Raw genomic sequence first — 19,724 nt, forward strand, 5'->3', positions numbered from 1 at the left:
GAGTCTCACGAAGCTCGGATGAGCGAGCGCTGGGAGGCTCTCCATCGTTATTTTAGAGCCGGAGCGATTCTTCCTCCTCTGGGAAGGCTCTCATGATCTCTGTGAGGTTTGAGCCCGGGTTTTTTTCTTTGTTTACAGATGACTTTTGTTCCGTTTACGTATCTGGCTAGAGTTCCCTTCATTGTACAAGCTGCACCTCTCCGTTCCATAGTAAATATCACAATTCACACATCACATTCAAGTTCACCGATCCGATGACGAACGCAAGAAGAATTCCCCGTGTGCTAATCGAAATACTGACATTCCTCATGTACCCGTTGAGTGATCCCTCGATACCCTCTCTAAGGGCAAGTTCTAGAAATGCTCATTCTCCGGCTATCGTCACGCGGATCGCTTCATTCAAGCGTCGCTCTTGAATCTACCGAATACACATTCTTCATCGTCTAGAAAATAAGTTCTACAGCACTCTTGCGCTCATGTACAAATCGCACAGAAGATTTACAGAGTCTATCTAGCCCATTCGCTAGCATCATTCAGACAGTCGCGCTTTGTGCTCGTTGCCCCCATCCCTGGAAGGGGAGTCTTAGCCAAATTCCACACTATATAGGAAATTCGAGTGGATGAAAGTCAATGTCTCTGAATGGAGTCAATTCGAGACTCCTTCTCGTGTTTACAGATAATGTATGACCTAAAGTGGCAGTTGAGTATTTCGGATTCCCAGCATCGTTGCCAGTTCTCAATAGGTGACTCAAAAATTGGATATATGATTCGGCAGTTTTCTCTTGGTATCGCCTTAATTCTTCGAGGACACTCGACCCCTTCGTAATGAATAGTGAGATGATTTGCATATCGTTCCACAACTTGGGACCCGGATCTTTCCTGGTCCCGGCTCTACCATCGACTAGCATCGGAAGAAGTCTGGCCATCGGAGACGGGTAAGACTCCCCGCTGGAACGAGACTCCTCGTTGATGCGGTGCAGGTGACATGGACTGGGTGGAGAGCTCTAGATTAGGTCCCTCGAATCGGATTCGGAACCTATCGGCTCGATCCTAGAAATTATTCTGTTCCCGAAAGCGACTACACGGTTGAAGTGACTTCTTCGATTGGCGTCATGGCCGGCTGCCACTGATGCAGATGGCCGAAAGAGCCTTGAGGACGTTTATCCTTTACTGGAGATTCCGGCGACGGACTCAAATCCTCATCGAAGGGTTCGCATTCACAGCAATCCGAGAGAAGTATTGTGGGATCCACCTGAATAGAGCACCGAGAAACTTCTTTAGACTAACGACCGAGCCGGGACCGCTCGGAACGCCTCATTGATTCCCGAATCGATGTTCGGGTTGCACTCGACATACCATTTCAACGAGACCCTCTTCCGATATACACGTGAGGAGCTCTGGTCGTTTGCCTATTTCGTTGAAATCGTCATTGTCCTCGAAATCACTGATTTGCGCGTTGAGCAGATCAACTGAAGTGGCCCACGAAACCGTTCTTTGAAGCCGGTCCAAACGCTGGCGACACGAAACGCATTCTTCCGCTGCAAGTAAATCAGGCCATCTAGGAGGTCTGAGGAGTGAAATGCCTAGACATGATGACGCTAATCTCCGAAAAAAAAAGCAGACGAAGAGAAGAACGGAGATCAATGTTCCCTTTGGAAAGATCAGGCGTTTCCGAACCGAATAGCGACGAAGGGGAGTATAATCAAATTGCGTACCCGTCTGCGATATGGGGGCGCCTGACACTACTGCTCCCCAACCCCGTATCTAACATATTCCCTCTCTCCCAGGGTTTCCGGAGCTCGCTTCCTGGGGGAGGCAGTTACTGGAATTCCCGGTTGCTTGTGACTTGCCTTCAGGTGGCCCGTTCATTCCAGAGCCCGACGCAACTGGTCCCGCTGACAGCGATATCCCGACCGGGGTGTGGGGCCTCTCTCTGAACCTCGCACTCCCGTTTCCAGATGATGTACTGCCGAGCGCGTTCTGTACAGCTCCTGCTCCGACTCCTGTACCGGCGTTCCCCACGTTGACGTTTTGAGATGCTTTTCTCCTTGATGCGCTCGAGTTATTGCGAATACTACTTCCCGAAAGACTGCACGTATGCCAACTGCTCGACAAGCTACCGTTCCTGAAACACGAGCGCATTATTCCTGCGCGACCGTTTCCTCTTGAGACTGCTGCCATTGTCTCTTATGCACCCGAGAGACAAGAGAAAAAGTACCTAGTACATGGGCAGACGAGCAAGAAGGACAGAGCGAGACTTGGCTCCAACCTCGGGAGCTTTACCTCATGTGCCCCACGAAAGGTCAGAATGAAGTACATATTATGCCTATTATAGATTCAAGGGTCACCGGGAGACTCCGTTGCCACCCGCCTGTCAAACACGCCGACAGGCAAATACGCTTTCTTCGTGGATCTCAAAGGATGCGGCATTCCCGGAAACAAAATCAACAAACCTCTGAAACGGATCGGCATATACGATTCTACAGGCTGCCCGATGCGATACGGGCAGGGCGAACAGCAGAAGGCACGCGAGCAGAGCGCAGCCCGAGGACACGTAAAACGCCGCGCGGAAGTCCCACAGCGTGGCTCCCGGAAGAGCGATTCCAGGACCTGCGGGTCCTACGGCGGACGAATCCGAAATGAATTCTGCGCAAGGAAATCGGTTATTTGACCACAGACTTTATATCTGTCACTCCTCTCACGACTATTCGGCTGACTATCGAATCTCAACCTGAAATAAATTGCCTGTTGATGAACTTGCTGAGTTTTTACTCACGCGTTATCGGCACGATGAGCACGATAGGTAGACTCATGGCCCAATGCACGAAACCCCACGCCCTCGAGAAGTGCCTTGCCCGTAGACGTTCGAAAACTAATAGTTTCAGAGAGTAGCTTAGACCTCCTGACAGGGCTCCGCATAAGACTGCGAGTAACGAAAGACCTCGGAAGCCCCCAAGAGCCAGCGGAGATACACAAGAGAAGCTTAAACCGAGTAGGCCGGCCTGAAAACGGAAAGTAGCCTCAGCTCCATCAGTCATTGTGTCATTCAATGACTTAGCAGCTCGATAGACTCGATCCACGTCTAAACAGCTTAATACCAAGCCCACCTGTGATAGGTATCTTCTGCCGACATAGCAATCGTCGCTATTCCCCACGACCAGCATGCCAAATAAACAGCTGCCGAACGCGTGCGCTAATCCCACAATGGTTTGCAGTAAATACGAGTCTACAACTCCAGCTCCGCCGTCCTCATTGTCCGCCAGAGGAACCTGGAACAGAATTTCATTTGACATTCGTGGCGAGTTCAGCTGGTGAACGAAGCGACGTGAGATCATAGGCTAGACAACCTCCCGAGCGTGTTTTACGCAGGAGAATAAGCTCGTTTGATATGTGCCGCTGCTTCCACCTGTGAGCCTCCAGCAGCCGACGCCGCAGCGACCCGAGTCGTCGTTGTTTCAGGATTCGTTTGGAATAGTGGGAACGGCCGTGCACTGCTCATAACAGCTGCGCTGTTGGGGGCAATTGTACAGCGCCGTCGACGAGAAACAGAAGGGAGGAGTTCGTCCAAATGGGACAACGACAGCATTTCGACTCAGTCACTACTCAACAAAATATACGACTGGCTGAGTGAGAGGATTGTATGACGACCTTGCAACCATCCGGTGTCATCGATGCCCGGATTCTGCTCGTGATAAACATCGATTTGGTCACCCGCCCCTTTCGCTGGTTCCTTGCAGATATCGATGCGTCGACATATATATGTACCTATGTGATCGGCTCGCTCAATCGTGATCGGATTCGACTCGAATCACGATGAGAAATCGTGCGTTTTCAAATTGCGTGGGGATTTTTAAGCATGACTATTCCACAGAAAATGAATAAAGATGGAGAAGGCTTCGAAATGAAACAGTCGGTTATGAAGTGTGGTCGTCGGCTGCGACGAGTGTGAACAAAGGTAGAGGGAACTCACAATGAACAGGAAAGGCGTGTAGATGGCGAAGGATGCCATAAAACAGACTGCCATGAGGACTTTGACAGTCTTGGTTCGAAGGGTGGAGAATTCGAAGAATGGAGCTTTCTGTGTTGTTGGATTCTTCTCCTTGATCTTCCGTCGCTGGAAATACAAATCGTCTCCATGTTATTGCTGAAACCTCCCATGCTCATCGACGCCGAGCTGCCACCATTTTTCCAGCTGTTTGCGAAAAGATCTGAAACATGTGCCGTTTTCTCTCGGATTAATCACTTAAAAACGATTAGTAGGAGCTATTCGTATGCGAAGCGCGAGGATCGGGAATACCCACTTCATCCGACGCGTCCTCTGACAAATTGCTCGTCGTCAGTTTTTTCCGAGGACTAGATTCCATTCTAACTCGCTTTATTCTGCCCGGGATGAGCCACCGTATCTCGCAGCGAAGTCTCAACCCAGGAGAGAAGCCCGAGCAAAGGCTCCCGATTCAAGGAACATTATTCAAAAAGCTCACTAGGTTGCCCGAGGTCTCGCTCGTGTTCAGTCTCAATCATTCACAGCTCTTTTGTAGACTCGCATATCACCTCTCATGGCATCATGTCTATTTCGAGCCGCGGCCCGAGCTCTCGAGTCGGAAGGCGACATGCTCTCCGTCTGGTGATTTCCACCGAAAAAAGCCCGGTTGGTCCGCGAAGAATTATTCGCCCTCTTCATACCGCTCTCGATCAGAGACCACGACAATCCCCGAGTCGGCAATCAAGCGCTTTCGAACTTTCAACTAATTTATGGACTCCTCGATGAGTCGCCGCGCCGTTCCCCGGGAAATAGCGCAGCGCAGCGGGGCTCGATGCCAAGAAATTCGTATTTTTAGGTCCGATTCTAAGGGTCAGAGCGTGAGTTATGAAACATCGTCAAACAGGTCACAAGGCTGTTGGGTGTTCGAGGATATTTAGCATGACATCAGGTGATCTACAGTACTTCCCCTTCAACAGCCGGCGTGTTACCCTCGCGAGGAGATCTCGTTTGTAAGGATCTTGAAGCATGAATCTTTTTCACGTAGGCGAGTAAACTGTCTGTCTAGACGCACGGACCAGGTTTGAGTTAGACGCATATCTGCCCGAGCAGCAGTTCAAAAAGCTATCGATGAGAGAAGACAGAGCACTAATGCTCTCACGGGGAGAAAACCTCTTGAGAATTCGCAGACTGAGTCACCGAAGAATTCTGATCTGCGCGGCATCGAAGCCCGTAGTCAGCTATTCCGCCTCCCAGACAGCAAGATGCTGTCATGATGTCTGTGAGAGATGCATCGGCTGCAGACCGGAGGAAGAAGAGTAGTCTTCTTGATTTATTGCAATGTATCTTCGATACGGCTCTCCGGAGAAGGAAATGGCCAATACCAATTCATAAGAATCGCCTGTTCATATTGAGAACGAGTTCATCCAGACCAGGCCCTCGTTGGAGCACTTTGTCGGGCCGAAAATTGCGTTGGACACATTGATAGGTCTGAGGGCGCACCCCATTCTCATTGCAGACAATTTAATCAATGATTCCCACGAGCTGATAGAGTTCGACGGTCCTTGGCGTCTCAGAGCGTCCGGGAGGTCCGTTGAACTCAACCTCAGATTTTCACTCTGAAGCATTATGCCCGAATCTGGAACAATCCTGGATCCTCCATTCGTTCGTTCCGGGCATTCAATCGTTCGACGAAATTAAACGACTGGGGGGATCAATCTAAAGCGATTTCCTCGCCCCCCCCCCGCCAATTTTTCGGAATCTCTTCAGCCTGAGGCTGATACGATAAGATTTAGCACCCGCTGAGAAGAGTAGTTCACTATTGAATTCCTCCTCACGTCCTCGGGGAAGAATAATTTCTAACTGACCAATTCGGATAAGGGAGGGTTCGTTCATCTTTCGGCGTCGGGAACCCCAGATTTCAGCGAACTCGAGTCCAAGTGAGCTCGAAAAATAATATTGCACCTGCGAGTTCAAATAATTAGAATCTCATTCCGGCGAAACCGAGGTGGGAGTCCTGCCGAATTCCATATTATGGTCACTCGAAGCGCAGCTGCAACGCGTTCGAGCTCGCATGGCACCGTCCTGGATTCGAGCCCGAGCTGTGTCTCGGGTGAGCTTACCTGGTTCTTGAGGTGAACTATGGCTCTTCGCTGCGGATGATAAAGCGAAGCGGGACGGTAAAGCATCCCGATGATGAATAGAGATGACAGGAGTCCTGTTGTCGCTTGAAGTCCGAACCTCCAATTGAGTTTACTGCAATGTGCAATCAGTGAGACCATTACGAACAACACCGAATTTTTGGTTTGAAGCAGTTCGTCTCGGGAAATCGCTGAAATTCCACGAGTTGTTCTCGGCTAATTTAGGGTACATGAAGAATGCTCGAGGTTGTGCGAGGGGATCATCAAGCAAATGTCACTTAAGCTAAAGGTCCTAATCACGCAGGAGCCACGCATCGGTTCAGCCCTTATATACATATATTTTGGTCGATCTCCGCAGAAAAATTGAGCATCTTGTAGATGGTGGACTGTCGCTGCGGGAAGAGGCAGAGCCACTTCTTCCAGATGCATTACATAGCGTGTCGGGGTCGGTACGCTCACGGAAAAGAAAAACACGGCCCTAGTGGTGCCCGCTCGCGCGCACAATCTTTTTTCTACTCTCAGTATCTTCTTGAGCTCCTGCTCTGGTCGATGTCTCCTACTCTCCCTCATGCTTGCTCTCTCAGCTTTCCACTAGGCTCTTTGAGCACAAGGGCAGTATCTGTTGTAATCTCAACGATCTGTCTTAGCTGAGCAGATCGTTAGTTCTGCACAGCTGATACGAGTTGCTCATAATTTATAACATGTTCGCCTCATAAGAAGCTTCATTGGCCTAGGTCGGAGCTTTCTCGCAGCTAGTAGTAGCAATTTTCTCTGTATTAGTGAAAGGATGGCGTTGTGCGCGCAGGGACGATCGCGAATGAGCTCGAGACAGCGATAAGCCGACGGAGGCGGAATTCATGATCGGACCAGTGTCTGAAGGGATTCCAGAAGAAATCCACAAATGTTTGCCAGTGCTCTCATCTTAGCCGTAAGCCGCGGGAGTCCCTCAAGCCTCGTTAGAGAGCGAACCCGAATCTCGGGAGCGGCTGACTGGGCTCTGACTGGTACTGATTAATCTGGAACAAGACAATCGTAATGCATTCATGACTTCACCAACCTGAGTACGTGATGTAGAAAATGATTAAATAGCGCTACTCCGATTCCGGTTCCCATGAGGCAAACTAGCTCGACTGATTCTCTTCTTCGTTTGAAATACGATCCGACCATTATATTAGCGGCTTCGCGGACGATCCCAAGTCCGATGCCCACAACTGCGAAAGATGGAGGAAGAAGCGTAAGAATAAGATCTGGTGACTGGCCGCATTCGGATGCACTGCTTCCACCGACAGCGTCTTCTGTGAGAGTGGCGACACCATCGAATATCATCTTTACCGCAATCGGATCAGATGTTTCATCGAGCAATTTTCGTTCGGGTTATTATCGCGTTTCCTTATGACGACGGTAGCCGCGAGCAGAAAGCGGAGGAACATATGTATATTGCGGATGGAAATCGAATTCATTGTCCCCGGTATTCGCTGAGTTTGAGCCACGCTTGGAAGCAGCGTCGTTTCACGAAGACATCATTCTGGCAGCGGGACATCTGTCTTGTCAGGCAGAATTAGCTTCATATAATGGATAGAACAGATTGAACTCTCGAGCCAGTGAGCGATTATACGCATTAAGGGACTGACAGCGAGCAACCGCACACAAACACGCGGTAGGGAACTCTGAGCCTCGGCCCACGCGTGTTTGTTCAAGTAAGCGTTAATAAGCATGGAACGTCCTCTGCGCGAAACGGAGACAACGGACGACAAGCGCGACATCAGAATGTTGATCCGCAGAAGCACTCACCGAAACACCACGACACGAAGATTTGGTGAAATTGAGTCGTGAACGATGTGAAGAGGCAGCCCAGCGTCGAGATAAGTCCGCCCATGATCGCGGTCACTCGCGGCGACTTTTTACGACAAGTCGCCACGATGATCGGACTCATGAATGTCGACAATGCCAGTGAAATCGCCCCGGGATAGACTGTGAAGACAAGGAAGATTATTAGATCGTTCAACAAGGACGAGCTGTCGACAAATACCACGCTTCGGAGACCCGAAACTAGGATCCGCAACCACAGACACTCTTCTTGGAACCGATTCGCTCGAGTAATCGATGTGGGCTGTGGTTCCGGAAAATAAGGTTGCTCCTATCACGTCTACGTCGTCTACAGATTTCGTTTTTCCATACCTAGATCGTCAAACAGACGGCTCCGCAACTCAGCCTCGAAGATTACCCAAATCATGAGGGATTTGCTGACTTTCCCCCCTCTCGGCGGTGAAGTCGAGAAAACATCCTGTTGACTGGGCTAAGATTCGGGCTTGCGTTGCTGCTGTCGATTTTGTGCCGCTGGCCTATGGGCCCCTACCGAATATCCTCTATAATTAATCCACCCTACCACGCTAAGAATAATGGGTCTAATGCCTCCCCCCCCCCCCGAGCGATGCGTGGCTCCAATGCAAATAGGGTTCTGCATGCTTCGATAACTACCGGACTCTCTAATAGACGCAAGGAGGAACAAGGACAGGATATTGATAGCGTGAGAGTGCACGTTGGGATGATTTTACAATGCTCTCCCGGAGCTGATCGATGAGGCAAGTCACATTCCGTCGATTGCCTCTCCGCAAGTTTCAGCTGACGGTGTACTCATGTAGCTGAAGATGAAGCCTTTCAGGCTCCATCGGGGATGTCAGCGCCCCCAACTTCGCAGAATTCGGTGGAGCATTTTCCGTCTCGCATGCGAGGAGCCAGAGGATTGGAAACTCCATTCTCTCCTCCCAGCACTCGGGCTCTTTACGAAGAAAGGCTTTTCTGTGGTATCTGGGATTCCCGTTCCGAAAGGCGCATATGACTCCGTGGAGCGACTCTCTCCCGCCTTGAGGAAATGCTGCTCCTATGGGAGCGGGCGTCTCAGGCGTAGGTCCCCGTCAGGCTGCTCCCGTCAGGGAACCCGAAACGGTTTTCATCAGAACTTCTATGGGGAAGGCTTCATTCGCGCTGCCGCCGGACCTATTGTGATCCTAGCCGGGAATTTCCGGATTTTGAGATCTGTCCTCGGCCTCCATTTCTCTCCGGTCATGCCAGGAGTGTCGAATGGACGGCTCCACGGCTCAGCTCACAAGAGTACTCAAAATGATTACCCACGATGCTCCTAGTCGTACGCCCGCTTTCCACGAGTCGTCGAACTCAAACTCCGGCTTCGAGTTGTAATACCTCGACTCGAGACAGATGTGATCCATGCTGAACTGCAAGCGGAGGAGCGAGAGACTGATGCTAAATTTTGTTTGTCGTCTCTACGAACGGACAACAAAACCGAGCAATAGCTGGTCGAGCGGGCCTGGGAAATCCCGGTTTATAAGCATGATGATAAAACCACAACAACGAGCGATCAATAAAATCTTTGTAAAAGTGTTTTGATTCTGAAGACTTGTTCCTCTTCATCTACTGGGCTATCTGTGTCGACGCGACGGATCGGGTCGACAAGACTTTCTCAGCCGGTGTCGGCCGTCCGGAGGAGAGCTCAATCGCGCCGAGTTCTGAGCAAAGCAAGCAAGCAACCATCCATCCGAAATCCGATATCATTCTCAATTGAAGCGAATAGGGGGCCCATCAAGCTGGTTTCCGCAGGTTCCGAGTTTTTATGGCGTCCAGATCGAAGGCCCAGGAGCAGTTTGCTGGAGTCCGGCTTCTGGCGGCGCGCAGTCACTCCATGAACTCCGAGAAGCATGCACTCCGACCTTTTAATCTGAAGCGTACCCGATGGGCGGTAGCGTATAGGACAAAAACGCGACGAAAGATAATGCGGGACCTGTGGATCGATGGACTACGCAGTTTTATGCACGAATGGGCTCCTGCCCAAAGATGCAAAACACGTATATAACCTCCGCATCCGTTGTAGCTGGCTAGCGTTCACAGTATGAAGGATGGCTTCATAAATATCGTACTAGGACGAGACCGCGGTCGTCTACGAGGCCGATTACACACGTGCAGGAGCGCGAGCGCGTTCAGGGAAGCCGCCGTGTTATCGCGCACCGTCTTGGTTCCGAGCTGGCGATGAGCGGGAGAATTGATTTTCGAAACTGGCTCCGAAAAAGCGCCCACGAACGAGGGCGGAATCGAAGCGAGCCAGAGCGGCCAGCATCGAGTCGGAAATGGAGTTTCGTTCCGCACAGAAAGTGCAAATGGAGTTCTGCGGATCGAGCCGACGGCGGTTAGCTCCACGATCCATTAATTTTAGCTTCCTGATCACGGAGGTGACATAATTGAACGAAAGGTGTTGCCAAATCGTTGTTACAGAACGAGGATTTATTGATGCTCTTCCGATGATTTACATACGTTCCGGCCCGCATGAGGGACAGACTTGAGGAAAGTTCCTCCAAATGAAATCACTCAGCCGAGCTCCCAGTGAATCATGGGCAGGAGCTGTTCTGCTACACCGACCCCTATATACCTCCTACTTGTGCTCACAAGGAGGGGAGGTCTGCGCGGAACATCCGACGGGCGAAGAAGAAAAATGAGCGAGCGGTATCCGACGAGTACATGGAATTTCTGTTCCGAAGCCTCGCGCTTCCTGACGCGTCCGTTCCCTCCTGCTCTACCGTCTTCCGGGAGGAAAAGCCTCACGATTTAGCGGATACCTACTAGCTCTCTGAAGTCGCGTGAAAAGCTCGAGACCGTCCGGCTCCAGGATCAACACATCGGAGGATCGTGCGCAACGGAGATCGATCCGACTTCAGTCCGGAATATCCGTCGGAGAGCTTCATTGTTCGACACGGGTAGCTTCTGGGAACTTCCCACACCAAACACATTCTTCCGCGGGGAGTGAGCGCGAACCGACTAACGAGCGAGAAAGCCTTCCGAAACTGCGGCTGAAGCTGTCAGCTCGCTTCAAATGCATATTCGAGCTTGGGATGTGGGCTCAAATATCTGCCTGAAGAAGGCCAGTAGCAAGGCGAGAAGAACAGGGATGATGACAACGTTTCAGACGGACTCGCTGAGTGATTGATCGATTGTAATGGTATAGACTCGAAACACCTTGAGGAAACAAGGCTCGAGAGACTTTCCTGTTACAAACTTTCCATGAATACCACCGCTCGTTTCAGGTGTACCTAAGCGAACCAGTCTCGAAGATCCTCGTAGAGTGACGAGACGACACGGTTTCTCGACAAAGCCAGAAAGTCGAATTTGTAACAGAGTAGCCGCGAGATTTCGCGAAGCAGATACCGTCGTCAAATTTCGACATCAGCTGAGAATGCATTATCATTCATTATTTCATAAAATCTCGACCGGCAAATACACGATACAGCAGGCCGATCGCTAAATCTCGACATCTCGGCGACGAGCGACATCTTGAATTCTGTCGTAAGAGAGTAGCCTGACCTCGACCGTTCCTGTGTGCTCTCCGGGTAAGTCAAGGAAAGCGAGAATTCGAGCTTGAATCGTCCGCCTTCCAAAGTCCACTCTGCAGGGGGCTCAGCAAGCCAGCGAGCGGATTGACCGACGACGTCCGAAACGGAGGCATCACCGCGCGTCATGTTTCGAGATCGATACTGATGTATCGTTCCATTGCGCTTTTGCGCAGGTCGTGACCGTAAAAGCGATCTGCGTCTTGTTTCTGTGCGTCACTTTCGAGGGAAATTGTCGCACTCGCCTCGGAACACTGCGGCCGTCGTCGCATGGATCACTAATCATCCTCAGAATTCCTCCGACGTTTTTCGAAACTGATGTTGTGGCATGCAACGATCATCATCGGAGCTGCATGTCTGACAAGGATTAATTGTTTCCCGATCTGACGCACGAGGCATTCCAGAACGGCAAGGAAAGAAAATGAACCTCGGACGATACTCCATGCTCAGGAACAACTCGTTGAATTATAGATGCGAACCTCGTCGAAGAGATGAATCGGGAAGGTGTAGGTCGCACCATTTCCATTGAGTCGTTCCTGATTAGTGGTTCTCATCGAACGAGTTTGGGTATGCGGCTTCTACGAGAGATCATCGCTCATAGACCCGTGTTGGTGCGATGCGTCATTATTAATTGATACAACGAGATTTCCATCATCACAAGCGGGGCTCGGTCGGCAAATTGCTCAGAAATCGATTCATCAGTGTACCGCGAGAGAACGATCCTCGGATCCGGTTTCGCGACTTCGCACTGTCGACGACGTCAAGCTTGATTGACAATTGGAGTGAGCGAACGCCTGCGTGTCACCCACGGTTTAATCTCTGCGAGGAGAGAGCATTTATTTCTCGATGCAATCCGATGCTGAAGATTAGTGTAATTGATAGGCCCGAAGCCAGAATACATATGGGGGTAGCGAAAATGGATCACGCTCACTTCGAGAGGGCCTCGAGGAAATCTGAAGGTATGATTCACTCTGGATACTGCTAGTGACTCGTCATTAAATAGACGGCGTCAGATGTATAGATAGGAGAGCTCGACTCATCGCATCTCCAGAGTTGCACTCGCGTCTCACGCTAGGGAGTGTGCTGAAGGGCTTCTAGATGATCAATGGCCGCGCTCAGAACTTGAATGAGGTCGAGGCGGTCATGTCGATACAGCTTCCAGCATCCAGGTGAACGAGGGATTCTCTAACCGGCCTCTCGCGCGCCTAGGCAATGATATTCGTTTGCAAGCGAAGAAAATTCGAGTTGAGAATTATTTCCCCCGCGCGGAATCAATCAAGACTCAGAGCACGTCGATTCAGCGGGAGGGAGTTGAGAGACGACACTCATCACGACAAGATTACTAAATACCTAATTAAGAGAGCCATTACTTTCCAAAACCGCTGCATCCCGGAGGCAGCCGATCACCGGAGATCCGAAAGCGTGAAACAGACGGATAATGCCGTCTTTTTGGGTTGCCGCCGCCGTTCGGGGCGGCGAACAGTTATTCGATAACAGTCGCGAATTCTTGTTGCTCTTGTTTCGTTACATCTATTCCGTCATTTTCTGGTGCTGGCGATTTTTACGGCTGTCATGCGATACGCTCCACCGATTAAGAATGCCGGTGTATCTCGAATTGATGAGTCTGTCGCTGTCGGTTAACTCACGTCCGAGGAGCGGAATCACACCCGAAACAAATCTCTCGAGTTTCGCAGAGCGATTTTGACGAGATTCTGCTTTCAACCCTATCCACGACTCGCTCCGGACGCTTCACCGCCCATATCATCTCCATTTTTTTCCTTCTCCTTATCCACTTCGCGCTCTTTTCCTTCAGACGCTCCCCTGTGTTGATATATTAGGCCCCCCATTCGGCCATAATTCCCGGTGCGATACTCGCACCGCATTTTTTTTCGCTCCCTTCTCTCGACCGTGGAGTCAAATGGAACGTATCTTTCGCTCGTACCCGCTTGCACTGTTATGCCGGTAGTGGCTGAGAATGGAAATTATTCCACATCGCGAAGATTATTTATACGACACATCGCGAATCTGAAGGATGGACAGCGAAGCTGCAGTCACGTAGCGCTAAACGCACAGCTAGCCGCTGGGAAAACGATCTGAATTCTGGACGGCGCATCGTTGGATCATTTGTCGTCAATTCGCTTATTATCCAAAGCCGCATCTGGGATATTTGACGACGATGGTCATACTTCGAAGAATGGCGATAAATACATAGATGGCGAATGGCGACCGACAACATGCGCTTCGACAGAACACCTCGTACGCTGCTGCCTTGAAGGATTGTATCTCACGGAGTGACAGCAGCGCTCGCCATTCAATCGGGTTGATTCGTGGATCATCATGTAGACGTTTATGAGAATTTCTCATGACGACAGGCTCATTAGAAGTCACTTTTGAGTGGAAAAGAATGACGACCGATATTTTGGGGAAAAATCGGACCATTGGAGTGCTTTCTCTCAGGTGGCATCTCGGAGACCCCTCTGAAGTCGGGAGCATCTCGATTGAGGTTACAAGGCTATCAAGGGGTCGAGATGTCTATAAAAATATAGATAAACTCGATGCCAACCTAGTGGACCTGCCAGGTAGAGTGTGGGCTCGTTCTCCGATGCACATGAAGGCATAGAAGATGCTGTCCCACATAGATCTATGCACGGTTGGCATTGACGAAGCCACGAGTCAAGCCAGCATAAAACTACGGATCTTGCGCTTTAGGTGGTTATGACAAGTACGAGCTGATCCGTACAATGTAGCATGGAGTCGACAATTGATTTGTGTAACAAATGATCTGCCTATTGTTATGGGAGCGATGCTTTGGAGCCCGTCGATCTGATCTCCCGACGACGGACGAGGTCCTATGGCTCTCCGTCTGTAGGGTAATGGAGGTTCTGGATGGCCTCCGGGACTTTCTTTGGTTCAGTGTTTGAGACCATAGAATACGAGCTGAAGCAATCAAGATCTTGATGAACGTCGTCTGCCCTTTGTATAATTGTATAACGTGACGGGTAGCGTCAGAAACCCGATAGACTCCGAATTCCCCGTCTCAGGTCGACGGTATTCGAATTCAGCCGAAAGGCATCGGAATCATTCGATTCGGTCATTCGAGCAGAGTGACATTCCCGGGCAAGAGAGAGAGCGAGGGAGGAGCCTGAGGAAAGTTCAATATTTCGAAACACAGCATCAAACATGCTTCGATACAGGAAACGCAAATGATCTTCCGTGTTGGCGAGGAAATCGTCGGCCGACCGATTTCGTGTCGAGCAAAAACGCCAGCTCGACCGAATCCGCACACATTCACACGTACATCGGAGCGAATCTCCAGATGTATGGGTATATGCATGGATGGAAAATGAAAGAATGAACGGGGACACGGATGAATGAGCGGGAAAAGTCGAGGAAGTTGAGCAAGCTCTGGAGACATGCGCACAGCGGTAGCATGCAAAATGTCCCAAAGTGTCCTCATCGATCAAAACGACTCATCGATCGCCAACGGATCCTGTCAGCGCGCTTCCGCCGACGTCTTTTGAAGTTGGACTCGACGCCAACGTTTTCGTCGTTTTTCTCGTCGTCGTTGTCGTGGTCTCGGTAGTCTGCTATCGGCTACGAGGTCGAGCGTCGTGCCAGAGATCACCCATCATCAGAATGAACGCCCCGGTGACCCCACCGGAGAATTCACGCAAATAAACGCAACATATACACCGACTGGTGGTGAATAGTCTGAACCGATTCGGAATCCCTCTCATAGATCTCACTTGATCCGACTACTCAGCGAGGAGCGACGGATTCCCTGGGTGGGATCAAGAGGCTTGAGCTCGTCGAGGCGCAGTCAACCTCTTGATTTAGACTGGGATCGAGCGTTACGCCCGTAAACAGGCGTTCCCTCGGGAAACCTCTTCAAAACGCTTGCGTCAAAGCTTCTCGAGCGGCAATTCAAGGCGACTGAGCCTCTATGGCGGTGTCCCGGGAGTCGCCGCGAGAGTGTTTCCGGAAAGTGCATCATCGATGCCAATAGTGTAACATTCGGTCCGCCCCGCGAACGGATTGTTCCGACGACGCCCGTTTCGATTCTGCATCACCTGCTGTTCCCAGCCCTTTTTTTCTCCCGGTCGACTCGCGCTCAGCGATGATCAGGAAACTCGAGGGCACAGGGAAAAAGCTCGACGTTCGATTGGACATCGACCTCCTTGCCGTATCGATGATTGAAAGCTATTGCATTGCAGAGAGGAACGAGAGCAATCTCTAGGAGAGCAGAGCGCGCGAACAGGAGCTGCTTTCTGTTCACCGGTTCTCCCACTTTCCCGGGGCGAGGTTGACGACTGTGGCGCTCGAAGCTCTTCGAGCACCCGATCCGCACAGACGCATCGCCAGAGGAACGGCTCGACAGTCTAGTTCGAAAGCTGCTCCCCGTTCGTCTACCGAATCGCTTCCGCGTGAGACGAGTACATCTCGGCCCGGAGGACTTAGCACCTCGACACGATGGATAGACGGAGGAACGGAAGCACGGGCAGCCGAAGTGCGTTTCACCGAAGGGGGAAGGGGCGGCCGAAAATCCCGCGGTCGCATCCGACTGGGCGAACTCGAACGCTGGCGGCAGGCGGGTGAAAGGAGTCATAACTTATCTCAGTCAGGTAGGGGTTGAGATTTTCCGCGCGTAGATTAAGCCAACTGGAACTCACTGAACGCCGACGATGGCTCTGGCGACGACGACGCGTCATAGTCAGCAGGCGCAGGAGCGACCGGCTCCGGAACGTTTTGTAGACGTTTTCAAAGTGCAAGAGTGCCGGCCGGATACGCATGACGCTGCAAGCCTTTCTTCGAGTCACGCAGAGAACGGGCGAGCGAATGAATGAACGAACGGATGAATTCGAAGTCGGCCGACACCGCAAGCAAACGTCGAGGAAGCGGTGACATTGTCTCCCCAGGTCCGTACTTTATTCCTCGCTCTTTCCTTCCACTATAAGAATGTTGTCTCGCGAATTTGCATCGTTCTGAAGACTTTTTGTCCTCGGCTCGTTCTGTGGATGCGCGTGGCCAGATAGCGAGTGTGTGCCTTGAAAGAAATGCCGCTGACCTGGTTGTGGTCGTCTCGGTCGTCGTTACCAGTGTGCCAAGTCTGGCAACGACAGCGGTTGTACATTAGGGAAGGTTTTCTGGCTCCGTTTTTCTTCTTCCCTGTGCGCGGTGGGAGCTTCGGGATCCCATGGGGCGCGAATCCATGCCATCTCGAAGACCCGGCTCCGCGGAGCGCCCAATAACCTTTCATTTGCATCGTGTCTATTAGCAAAGTTCCGCGGTGCCGCGGCTGCTTTCACCGGCCGTAGACGGCGATGACAAAAGAAAATAAATCGCCGAATACCTTGTGACCAGACAACGGTGGCGGACGGGCGGGTGGGCAGGCCGGGTGGGAGCGGCAGTCGGAGGTGAGGGAAACGCGAGAGGAGAAGAGGGACAATGGCCGCTCCGTGCACGAGTACAATATCTCTCTGTCGGATGAAAAATCCCACAAGAGTCTCGACTCGACCTCTAGAGAGAGAAAGCAAACGGTGGGCGGACGCTTTCTCGGCGGGAACGGTCGGCCTGGCACCGTTGGGAACTGGCGCCGTCGACGTCGATCGAGAGAACCCCCAGGCGCTCAGCGGGGGACGCTGCACGAGGAAATATCATTCGATATCGACACCAACTTGATGATCACAGAGCGGCAAAACATTCTCACAGAGAGTGAGTTGGTCAATCGTTCCGACTACCTCTTTCGGTCGACTTATTGAAGCGATCCAAAGAAGCGAGATGTGTTCACCTGACCTCTCTCCGACTCGAGACGACGACTCTCGATCGACCCTGTTTCCGTGTTCGATCACGTTGAACAGTGGACCGACGACGTCCCGACTCTGGGCACCTCTGAATGAGGGGCCGCTCAACAGTTCCGTCTTGCGGGGATTTCTTCGCGAATCACCTCATTTTGATCGGGGATTCTGTCGGAAGCGGCACCTCATTCATTTGCTAATCATGGAATTAGCATCGACTCGCTGAAGGCAAGCTCACGGCAGATGGGGGAAAAAAGCATCCTGAGAAGCCTCTGGCGAACTCAGTTACGATCACGCATGGAATCCAGTCAAGATTTGGCGGAGGCTACGAGGCCCCGGCTTCGCCAGAAATTCAAGTCAGATGGGTGTCCGAGCCGATGCCACGATGACAGAAGATGTCTTTCGCTATTTAGCACACTCGAAACAGCAAAATTGCTCTCAGTCAGCGAAGCGCTGCCCATGTTCGACCATGACTGAGCGATCGAATGATCGGCCGCTCACAAAGTGAGTCTGTATTTATACAAAAACCGATAAATTTGCTCAGAAATTGCCTCGCAATTATACTCAGACATCATTCAGAAGCTGCGACGGAATCATCAGCCTCAGGCGAACGTGGAGTCGAAATCGGTTAGTTCTCGATTCCGGCCGATTTCAATCGAGTCAACGTGTCTCTTTCGTCTCCAGAGGCCTCCGGTTATTTTCGTACGGTCAGATCCGGTCGATCTAAACGGGTGAATTTTACGCAAGCGTCGAATTCAGAGGCGTATCCGCGCCGCGTTTCCCCCTCTAGTCCTCTCAGACTCGTTCTGACGGAATGGAATCAAGGGGGTGGGCTCGAAGAAAAATGAGAGAATGAAAAACACAACGACCGGGCAGGATCGGGTTATGCGAACTCCATGTGTTGAGGCAGGCTTTTGCCCCAAAAGCCTGGTCTCCGCTGGAGACGTTTGTGGAATCTTTTCGCGAACAGCATCGGGCCCAGGGGACGCTCGCTCAGGGTTCAGAACCCACGATCTCTCAAAACATTCCCAGACAATCAGCATAAATTATTTATTGACGACGGATCGAAAACGAGCTGTGGAATGGGAAGAGCTCCTCCGGAATGCCGAAGATTGATGAGGCTGGGTTTAATCGGCATCATCTGCGATAACTCTCATTATCGCCGACGAGTGGTGCGTTGCGGCATGCGCGCGGAATCATCAAGGGTCCTCTCTGGATCGGGATATCTCTTCACGCATCGCTTTTTTTGTTCCTCGTTAACTTTTTCCCTCGCGCGGTTTTGCGTGTTTTGAGTGTTTAGATGGAACATGCGCTCTTGGAGAGCTGCCCAATGCTCGCCCGAAAATACTTGGGCAGCTCCGTACAGCACCGAAGTCGAGAGTAGGAATTGAGCCGAATGAGCGAGGGAATCTGCCATGAGAGGAATAAATATGTATTATGCAAGTGCCGGCGCCGACGCGGAATCCAGTCGAGCTCAGCTGACCGTGTTCACCGTATTGAATCGGTCCGACGGAATCATGGCTCGCCAGTCTCATCCCACCTTGACAGCGATCCGGACCGTGACATACTTGTTCGCTGCGCGAGGCTTTTTTCCTCGAATGATAAAAACGTAGAGACTGTCCGTCAGAAGCTGCGGAATTGAACCCTTGCTCGTTCAGGAGAAAAAACCGCGCTGTCGTTGGAGATGCTCCTGTTGGAGGGGCTACGGAACGCGTCCCTGGTGTTCCGAGCTTCGATGTTGGAGCAGATTTATGCAGAGCCTCCCTGCTCGAGATATATCCAGAGGTTTTCAGGTATCTACATACAGCACCTCCGGACAAGAAGCTTGACGGCGATCCAGCGTGGAATCTAAGGCTTCCATCTCGACTACGGCTCGGTGTCTCTTCGGTGTCGGAGTTTTCCCGAAGGCTTTCTTCCTCAAGCCACCAAGTGGGCCAAACTCCCATCGGACTGTGACCCTGATGATCGCGCCGACGCTGTTCGTATCGATGCTCTCTGTTCTGCGGGCTTGTTGCTGTCAGAACCGATACAGGATAGAAGGAGTCCCGACTCGTCCGGAAGAGTAATCCCTCCCTTCCCAGTTCCCCGTATCTTTTCATCACCTCCTTTGCCATTGCGGATCTCCCGACCAGCGGGAGCGTCGGACTTCCTTTCTGGCGACTCCTGACCGGCTCGACTTGGTTGGGATCCCGATCCGCATGCAATAATTATGTTATTGTGCGCATATCAGATTCGCATGCGTGGGATAGATCATTCCGTCCAGCTGCCGTCGGAGCCCAATCAAAACGGGAAGTGGGCAAGGAATTCAAGGAAGAGAAGCGGAAGGATTCGGCGTGCATCAAGCTCGGGTCCCTGGCTATAAGGAGCGCAATTCTGATAATCCCCGAGATTGTTTACGGGGAACACACGAGAATCG

At 51.4% G+C, this 19,724-nt stretch overlaps 1 protein-coding gene across 1 annotated transcript in view; it reads right to left on the reverse strand.

Moving 5' to 3' along the window:
• Positions 1–752: 752 nt before the first annotated feature.
• LOC100903561 (monocarboxylate transporter 12) overlaps positions 753–19,724 on the reverse strand; it is a 38,078-nt gene continuing 19,106 nt past the window's right edge. The window contains exons 2-11 of the mRNA XM_003743844.2: positions 7,912–8,091; positions 7,178–7,331; positions 6,103–6,235; positions 3,971–4,114; positions 3,108–3,269; positions 2,777–3,002; positions 2,454–2,646; positions 1,851–2,125; positions 1,357–1,538; positions 753–1,252 (exon numbers count right to left, since the gene is read on the reverse strand). Coding sequence (XP_003743892.1) covers positions 1,079–1,252; positions 1,357–1,538; positions 1,851–2,125; positions 2,454–2,646; positions 2,777–3,002; positions 3,108–3,269; positions 3,971–4,114; positions 6,103–6,235; positions 7,178–7,331; positions 7,912–8,091 — 1,823 coding nt within the window. The 3' untranslated portion in view covers positions 753–1,078. The remainder of the gene's footprint in view (positions 1,253–1,356; positions 1,539–1,850; positions 2,126–2,453; positions 2,647–2,776; positions 3,003–3,107; positions 3,270–3,970; positions 4,115–6,102; positions 6,236–7,177; positions 7,332–7,911; positions 8,092–19,724) is intronic.

The sequence above is a fragment of the Galendromus occidentalis genome, unplaced genomic scaffold, assembly GCF_000255335.2.
Source record: "Galendromus occidentalis unplaced genomic scaffold, Mocc_1.1 scf7180000077451, whole genome shotgun sequence".
NCBI lineage: Eukaryota > Metazoa > Arthropoda > Arachnida > Mesostigmata > Phytoseiidae > Galendromus > Galendromus occidentalis.